General features: G+C 52.3%; 1 protein-coding gene across 4 annotated transcripts in view; it reads right to left on the reverse strand.

Moving 5' to 3' along the window:
• Positions 1-9,119, reverse strand: part of AZIN2 (antizyme inhibitor 2) — a 31,888-nt gene extending 22,769 nt beyond the window's left edge. For 2 of the 4 annotated variants that reach the window (XM_045514617.2, XM_010952137.3), the window contains exons 1-6: positions 8,771-9,119; positions 7,958-8,132; positions 6,232-6,405; positions 2,480-2,652; positions 1,374-1,508; positions 449-614 (exon numbers count right to left, since the gene is read on the reverse strand). In XM_045514617.2, the coding sequence (XP_045370573.1) occupies positions 449-614; positions 1,374-1,508; positions 2,480-2,652; positions 6,232-6,405; positions 7,958-8,062 (753 nt within the window). In that variant the 5' untranslated portion in view covers positions 8,063-8,132; positions 8,771-9,119. The remainder of the gene's footprint in view (positions 1-448; positions 615-1,373; positions 1,509-2,479; positions 2,653-6,231; positions 6,406-7,957; positions 8,133-8,770) is intronic. The other 2 variants (XM_045514616.2, XM_045514618.2) reach the window with 2 other exon arrangements.
• Positions 9,120-9,382: the final 263 nt, after the last annotated feature.

Below are 9,382 nucleotides of genomic sequence, written 5' to 3' on the forward strand. Positions count from 1 at the left end.
GCAATAACACCTTTTCCCTGATTTCATGTTACCGATACGGAAACGGGTGGACTGGGAGTGGACAGAAGGCTGGCTTTTCCTTCCCTTGCCCTCCAACCTGATTTCTCATCAGCCCACTGGAGGGTGAAGAGGGCATACTCAGACCCTCAAAGAGCCTTATGACTTATGCAAATATAGCCTGATTAAGCCTCAAATATGTGCATGGCGGGAGTCAGGCAGAGCTGGATGTGTAGCCAGCTTTGCCATGGAGCCAGGAAGTAAAGTAACCTCTGTGAGCTTCAGTTTGCTCAGCTTTAACACAGGGTTAATGATAAGATAATTCAGGTAAAGCACCAAGCACGTAGCACCTGGGACCCACTCACAGTGAGCTCAAGGATCATTATAACCCTCCCTGCTTTCACCCCCACCCCCACCAAACTCGGTGTGACACTTGCGACCCCAGGGTTACCTCGTCGAATCTCATTTTGGCTCCTTCCACTCCAGGAAAGCCGCCACCGAGGTCCAAGATGTGCATCCTGTGCCCCAGCTCAGCACCCATTTCAAACACGAGCCGGGCATCTGAAATGGACTTGGCAAAGGCCTGTGGGTCAGGACAGCCACTGCCAATGTGAAAACTGGGAAGAGAGGAAGAGCCTCGGCTTACATGCAGGACCCCAAGTACCCACCACCTCAGCCCCAGCCGGGAGCAACCTCAGACAAGCACGCTGGACACTGTGCCCATTTTCCAGATGTAGTGATTAAGGGCCTAAAAGGTTAAATGTGTTGCCAAGGGCCAAGTAGCAAATGAGGAGTGGACAGGAGACTACAGCAAAGGTCCCTTGGCACTGGGTGCCTCACCCATCCCTCCATGCTGCCCCTGAGGCTAAGCCTTCTGAGATGAGGGCTAGGGCCCCAGAGTCAGCCGGATCTGATGTACATTCAAGCAGTGTGGCCTGCCCATGCTTTAGTTTCCCCATCTGTAAAGTGGGGATAAGATTCCACAGCATTTAGCACAATGAGGCATTTAGCCCAGTGCCTGGCACATCCTAAGTCCAGAATAAAGGAAAGCTATATTATTAGGTCCTCCATATGCCTCCCAGAAAACAAGCAGAGCCAAGGTGGACGACCTTCGGCCTCAGGTTGGGAAAACTCCTGCAAAGAAGGGTCCCTCCTAGATCCTCCTGGGACAGGACCTTCTGGGGATTGTGAGGTCGGGGCAGTGGGACACTCTAAACCTTCTTTCTTAAAGGGAGGAAACTCTCAAGTGGCAGAATTCCAGGCCCAGGGACAGGCCGGCCTTGGTGGCCCCAGGGGAGGTCTCACACAGAACTGATCAATTCCCAGGAAAGAAGAAGTGGGCATGGGTGGGGATGGCGGGGCTCCAGGGCACTTACCTCACACCCACCACCTCAACGTGGTCTCTCTTGGCATTTTCAAGCAGGTGTCTGCAGGATTTCAGTGACGCACCGAATTTGAGGTTCAGGCGGCTCAGGGAGTGGGAGTCATCAGTAGCAATGCTCAGAACCATCCTGAGGAGACACGCAGTGCACCTCTGCAGGGGGACCCTGCCTCCCCCACCCCAACCACATCTTCCCTGAGTCAAGGGAGGTGAACCCTCGTGGCTCAGAGCTACCCAACCCCATGGGGCCCTGACCCCTTCCTCCCCCTGCACAGCCTGTCAGCCTCTGAGTACTGTCCAATCAGTTCCCTAAACATCCCTGGGCACTTCCCTGGGGCCTCTGCCCTGGTCCCAACCTCACCAGTTCTCCCCTGGGCAGCCCTGCTTCCTCTGAATCAGCCTTTACACCAGCCGGGCTTTTCCAACTTTTTTTGTGTGAGGGGACTATTTATTTAAACAGTCTTATTGAGAACCCTGACATCCCCAGTATGTCAAACAGACAAAATGGAACCTAAGGCCCCCCTAGAAACCCCAGAGTGTCCAGTGACCAAGTGAGAGCCACATCCTGAGCAAAATGTCCAGCCCTGACCCCCTCCAAAGCCCACGTGCATTGAGCCCCTGCCCCGTGACTAGCGTCATTCACTTCTCCTCCACCCCTCGCACGTGGTGTATTCCAGCTTATCCCTCAAATTTCTGCTTATCCCTCAAATGCCCCGTGTGCTGCTTCTGACCTTCATGCGTTTGCTCGTGCAGTTCACTCTGATGCACTGTTTATGCCCTCCCCAGATGCTGTTCATTCCTCAAGACCCACCTCAAATGCCACTTCCTCCGTGAAACTTTCCCGACCATCCCTCTTGCTCCTTCTGCCATGACTTTGACCTCCAGAGTACCGTGGGTTGGCTCTGCCTGGGCAGTTATCCATCATTCCTACCTCTGTCCTAGTCAGGCTCTGGCATCCTGGGTCCAGTCCAGGAGTGTCTGCCCAACCTCCTGTGACTGTGGCTGGGTCCAGGGCAGGGTCCTCAGCCCCAACCCTACTCCACCCACTCCCTCCACCCTCATGCACAGCCTGGCCTCCCACATGAGTGGTTCTCAGCTTACTTGGCACTGGGGTGGCTTTTTACCACCTTTGCCAGCTCCATCTCGTTGTCAAAGCTCAGCAGCCGGACCCCATGCTTGGCAGCATACTTGATCTGTGCAATTTGCTTACAGGGGCTGGCGTAGATGATCTTACTGGCGGGGACACCAATATGCTGGACCAACTCCATCTCTGCCTGTGGGGTCCCAAAGGTGGTGATCAGGAAGCGCCAGGGCCTGCTGGGCCCACAGAGGCCAAGGAAGCACAGTTGAGGGGCAGAGTCGCAGCTATCCCTAGGGGAGGTACTTAAGAAGTGGGCCTTACTTTTAGACAATAGATATACAAAAACCAGGACTCCTGCTGGTTCACCATTGACAAGGAGGGCTGCCACGTACAGCTGTGCAGGTGGTGAACTGCACAATTCCAGGGAGGGAGGGATCCTATTCAGAGAATACATGGTGGATTTGTATGTTTATTACAACTTCCCAATACTAAAGCAACTCGCTCTAACAAAGCATCTCACTCAGTGTATTCACAATAATGGCATGTCTTAAGGAAGTGATACATATTCTAGTTCACACAAAGGCACTATCAGATTCATGGTGGCCCAGAAAACAGGTTTCTGACACATTTTTCTGGCAGAATTAAATGTTTAGAGAATACCACTTGATATATTAGAAAGTTCAACCAACCAAGAGTCTTTTTGACACAGGTAATCCAAGACCCAGAGACCTGCTTTGTGTATGGCACTGGGCTGGGTGGCTCCAGTAAGGCCCTCTCCCCACGGGGCCTCCTCTTCCACAACTTCCCAGAACAGTGCTCCACCCGATTGCTGCATTGATGATACAGACAACGATGATGATGGTGGTGACAGCAACCACAGTCACTGAGCACCTACCACAAGCAGGCACCGAATGTGATTTTTTTTTAAATATTTTTAAGTTTACTTTTTATTTTTTGAAGAGTGACTATGTATTTAGATTGGTTTTATTTCAGGGGGGAGGTAATTAGGTTTATTTATTCCTTTATTTTTAGAGGAGGTATTGGAGATTGAACCCAGGACCTTGTGCATGTTAAGCATGCGCTCTATCACTTGAGCTATACCCTCCCCCACCCTAATGTGATGCTTTACATCTCTGGGGACATTGGTAAGAGGACATTCCTTGGAATGATGGATGAGAGGAGGTCAGGAAATAATGGCTTAAGGAGTGGGAACCAAGGGAAAGAGACAAGTGAGTGCAGACAAGCAAGTGTGAACAAGTCGGTTTGGCCATAAAGAGGGAGCAAGATTGGGCTGGGGATGATGTGGTGCCCAGGGAAGGCTTTTTCAGATGGAGGATGCTGAGGGAGACAGCAAGAAAGGGCAAGGGATGGGGCAAGAAAGACGGCACAAGGTCCTTGGGACAGTGGGTGTGTGGACCTGAGCCCCGTACAAGGCACGGCTGGTGCCCTTGACCCTGGAGTCTGCCTGATGCTTATCTGTACACACAGCCCCAGCTCAGGCCTCACCCTAGGTCAGTGTCCACCAAGGCATGGTGCTGTACAGCGTGGCCACCAGCTCCGGCCAACCAGAAGAGGGCAGCCTCGGCCTTCTAAGAAAAGCTGTGCCTCCCTGAGCCACCTCTCAGTCTGGGCACCCAAGGGCTACATGAGCCCATGTACAGGGAGGGACCCCAGCTCCACCACTTCCTGCACGAGGACCTTGGAGAAGACAGCAGCAGTAGAGTCTGAGACCCCTAGCCATACTCAAGCGGGCCCTTACCAGTGCCTCCCTCAACCTCTGTGCCTCCTTTCCTCACATAGTAAATGTTTCTCACGGGGCTGTTGTCAGAACCACAGTAATAATAATTACCTCACAGGGTTCTTGCGAGAATAAAATGAGATCAAGTACAGAAAACACTTGGCAAAGCTCCTAGCACAAGAGTGCTCAGCAAACGGTAGATGCTTTTAACGTCCCCCACTGACTTCAAGGTCATTTCCTAACACCCCATGGCTCTGCTCTTTGGAGGCCAGCTCTGAAGCTTGAGGGCCAGGCACAGTGCCCCACCACTGGGTTTCCAGAAACGCAGGACTCTAGTCAGTGGGGTTTGGTCCTGTTTTTCATCCCTAGACCAAGGGGGCTGGAAAAGGGTCCCTGTCCTCCTTTGCCAGAGCAGAAGCCCGGCGTGCTGCAGAGGGGAGGTCCTGGCTCTACTCTCAGCAAGCTGTGTGCAGCTGGCCCCCCATTTCCTCAACTGCAAAATGATAATCTCTCCCCCTAGGAACCTCATGTGAGGCACACACGGAACTAGGCATGCAAAGCAAGAGCTGATGCAAAGGGGCTTTGTGGGTGTCACGACGGAGACTCACCTACCACTAAGGACAGTAATACACGTCTCTGATAAAGATGAACCTGCTGGTTCTGACCACCCACTGTGGTGCACACCTCTCTCCACCTGGAATCCCTCCAGCCCTGTCATCTTGCCCAGGTGAGCTTTCCTCTTGTCTCCTCCAGGATCCTTTCCTAGAATCCTCTGCACAACACCTAGCCACATTGCTGACCATGGTTTAAAAGGGGTTCCCCCTCAAAACAATCGTTATTAACCATTAAAAAAAATAACAGTAATGACAGTATCACAAATCAACACCCACCAAGCTTGCTGCCACCTCAGGGCCTTTGCACTTTCTGTTCTCTCTGCCTGGAATGCCCTTCCCCCAGTTATCTACCTGGCTTGATCCTTTGCTTCCTTTAGGTCTGTGTTCAAATTCCAGTGAAGCTTTCCCTGGCTAACCTATCTAAAAATACAATCCTTTCTCTCAACATCCATGTCTCTTTCCTACCTCCCTTCCCTGCTTTAATATTCTCCACAGCATTTGCTACCTAAAATACCATAGATTTTCATTGTTTAACTTGTTTGTTCTTTAGGAAGTAAGCTCCATGATAGAAGGGTCTTTTTGTTTTGTTCACTTGTTCATTCCTTACCTAGAAAAGTACTTGGCCCCACAGTAGGTGCTCAATAAATGAACAAGTATGTCCAAAGCTGTACTCTGAGGAAATGTCATAGCTTAAGGCTTTTACCAAGAATAGAAATAAAATAGATAAGCTAAGCAGGCAACTCAAGGAAAACAGAGTCTGTTTTAATCAACACTGTCTTGCCAGCCCTCCCTAGCACCATGTCTAGCACATTGCAGGACTCCAGTGAATAGAGAATGATAGTTAATAAGCAAAGTAAACCTAAAGAGAGCAGGGGGAATTAAGACAACAGCATTAATCAAATCCAAAAGGCTGTAGAACTGGGAACAACAACAAAACTCTAAAAGGATTAGTTAAGAAAATGTACAGTCACACATTATTAAGATTATAAAAGAAAAATTCTAAAAATTTCTAAAAATTCTAAAATTCTCTGGGGCTCCCCAAGCCCACAGGACATTTGAGGCTCTGTGATCCAGCTCCAGTTCCTCCCCTCAATGATAAAAAGGTGGTTTGGTTTTGTTTCAATTAGAAAAATACCATGTATAGCTCTATGCCAAGAAGTCTGAAGATCTCCATTAAAAAGGAGACCCACCTGCCCAGGGACACAGCACATGTGGTTCCAGTTTGGAACTTCAAGGCTGCCAAATTCCATGCTTATTTCTCCCTCCCTCACCCCTTAAGCCCCTCCCAAGTGGTGGCCCTTCCCAGAGATCAGGGGCCAACTGCAGGTCACTCCTGCTTCCCTAGGTCCACCCGCAGCAGCCAGGCCCTGTGTTTAGTAAGCAGCGGGGGTCAGTGTGCCGGTGCGGGGCAGAGGCTCACCTTGTTGGCACAGCTGAAGCCAAGCCCCAGCTCAGCCAGGACCTTCAGCACGCCTGAGCTGCTGTTGCACTTGACAGCGTAAAAGGGTCGGACTCGCGGCAGGCACTTCAGAAAGCAGAAGTGCTTCCTCACTACGGCACCCAGGTCGGCCACGAAGAAAGCAGCAACCTCATCCTGCACAACAAGAAGGGTGAATATGAGATCTCACCCAGCTCCTGCCTTGGGCTGCATCCACAGTCCTCCCAAGTACCTCCTAAGGACCCTGCTCTAAAATTCTCTGGGGCTCCCCAAGCCTACAGGACATTTGAGGCTCTGTGATCCAGCTCCAGTCCCTCCCCTCACTGCAGCTCAAACTCTAGCTCTATCCTGATCATTTGCCTACCTCCCAGCCTTTATTCCCCACCCGCCGTGCCCTCCAGGGAGAATACCCTTCCCCAACAGGTGTCTGGCAAATGAGACCTAATCTACCTTCAAGTTTCAGCTGAAATGCCACCTTCCCTTAAACCAATAAGGAAACTCTCTGCCACTGCATTTTGCACATGCTTCCAAAGTATCAGAACTGTGTATATACACATCTGTCTTCTCCAAAAAACAGATAAATTCCTTGAAGACCAAAGCTATGGCCTACAGCCACTGCCTTTCACATTTAGGTGCTCAGCGAAGCCTTGGTGTAGTCCCACTGCCACCGCAAGCCATTCCTGTGGACAGCTGGTTGCTGAAGGTTAACATATACGAGGCCATGGGTGACACAACACGACTTAAACCTTTCCTGGGACTCAGCTTCTCTTTTAGGCAACACTTTCTTTTACTGACACCCACTTGGTGTCTGACTAAGCATCCTTATGCAAATATACCAAGGGACAGAGATGACCAGACAGGGTCTAGCCTTAAAGGGGCTTGGGTCTGGAGGAAACTAATCCCTTATGCAATTACAAGCCCATTCCATTAATGCTACATGGGACTTTCCACAAAATGCAGTAGGGGCCACAGAGAAGGAAAGTACAAAATGTACCTGGGGCAATCAGGAAAAGGTGACAGGAAAGGATGAGTAATAAGTAATGAGAAGAAATAGATAAGAGGGAGAAAGGCTGGGAGAAGGGTGTTCCAGGCAGAAGGAAGAGTCTGGGCAAAGGACTGATAATGGAGCACATGGAATCATCCAGAAATATGAGGAGAGTAGTTCAGCTCTGATGGATATGTGCTGTGGGAAATATGTGCCATGGGAAAAGCCAGAATTGGGACTATGAAGGCAGAGGGGTTCTGACTTGGATCCTGTAGGTAGTGAGAATCTGCCAAAGAATTCTGATTTTGAGCAGGGCTATGCTAAAGTTGAAGGGGTGGGATGCGTCAGGGAAAAGGTTAGGGGGCCTTTAGAGATGAAGCCTAAACAACAAAGTGAAGTTCCAGAAAAGCACACTGAAGGGTAATTTAAGGAGCTAAGTTCACAGAGCTTGGTGATGCCCAGGTGTGGGACGGGGAAGCGAAGACTCCCAGGTTCTGACCTAGAGGGCTGGGTGGATGGTGGTGGTGTTGTTCATGAAGGAAGGGAACACAGGACGAGCAGGTCCAGGGACAAGGACCAGGAACTGGTGATGAAATAGCCCGTCTCTTGGAAATAGCAAGGATTGAATGCCAAATAAGTGAAAGAATAAGATGAGGGCCCTAGGGGGGGCGCTGGGCCTGCTGAGGGGGACAGAGGACCCATCCCCCACTCCCAGACCCTCACCTTGGTGGCCTGTGAGGCCCCCAGAGTGAGCTCCTCCAGCAGGTCTTGGGTGCTGAAGCCCTCCTCCACCATCACAAAGTCCGTTTCATTCAGGTAGCCAGCCATGCCGAGGAGAAGCCGATGGGCTGGATGGAGCTGCCGCTTCCTCTGGCCGCCTTAAAAAGTATGCAACACACTGCGGGCAAGAGAGTGAGGGGGCTGCTGGGGGGCTGGCCTCCCCTGCACCCCTCACTTCCCCTGGCCAAGGCACCCAGTCCTGTCACATCCAGCCCTCAGCACAAGCCTGCGGAGCTCTGGTTCACTGGGAAGACGGGGAATGATCAGGAATCCTGTACTAGGACTATGTATTATCTGCCTAGATGTCACTGCCTCTCCAAGCCTCAGTTTCTCCATCTGTAAAATGGATGAATTGTTTTGGCGATCCTTTCCAGTTCTGAAATTCGAGTTTTGGTAAAAAGGGAAAGAATGAGAGAGAAGGAGCAGGAAAGTCGAGTGGGGAAGTTTCCAAATGCTCCCCATCCTGACCACGCCCACCTAAAGTGGCTGCAGGTAGCTGTACCAAGGACTCTAAGCCAGAGTGCTTTCCATTGGGTGGCCTTTGGTACGTCCCGTCCCCCTCTTGGAACCTCAGTTTCCCCGTTTGTAAACAGGGGCCGGGCTGGTCCTGATGTGCTAGGATTCTAAGCGTGCATGGGGGCCCCACATAGTGGGTGGGGACCCCGGGCTCCCTGGCAAGATCCGAAGACTGCGGTTCCGTCTGGCTGATCCCTCCTGGGTGTAGATTCGAAGTCCCGCCCCCCTAAACCCCCTTACCAAGCCCCGTGCTCCTTCGCGGGGGCCAGAGCCAGGCGCGCTGCTAGGGGGGGTCGCCGGTGACCTCGAAACTTGCGCAACACCCCAAGGAGGAGTGGCAGTTGCGGAGCCGAGGCCCCTGCTGAGAGGAGGCAAGAGGGGCCAGGGAGCAGGTCAACACTGGAGCCGAGGGCGCCCGCTCCCCGAGGCTCCCGGAGCCACTCCCGGCACTGGCCTTAAAACGCATTTACACGGCTTCGGTCCATAGGTCTCCCCAGCGAGTGAATCGGATTCTCGGCGCCTCCTCTCGCTGGCTCCCCCCGGCTCCGGCCCCGCGGCCTGCGCCCCGCCCGCCCAGCAGCCACCGACCCCACGCCACGCCTTCCTTCCACCGCCCACTTATATAAGCCCCGCCCAGACCCCGCCCCTAGTGCTCAGGCCCCGCCTCCGCTCTGCGGCACCTCCGTAGCCCTGGTAACTGGGTGCCGCCATCCCATTGGTCGATTCCGACATAAAGCGTTCAACTCTGCGAGACAACCCGGCAAACCTGAGCCTCAGTCCTCCCGAGAAGCCTCTGCAGCCACCCTACGCTAGGAAATCGGAACTGCAGGGCGACCCGCTCAGAATCACGAG

The sequence above is a fragment of the Camelus bactrianus genome, chromosome 13 (genome assembly GCF_048773025.1).
Source record: "Camelus bactrianus isolate YW-2024 breed Bactrian camel chromosome 13, ASM4877302v1, whole genome shotgun sequence".
NCBI classification, from domain to species: domain Eukaryota; kingdom Metazoa; phylum Chordata; class Mammalia; order Artiodactyla; family Camelidae; genus Camelus; species Camelus bactrianus.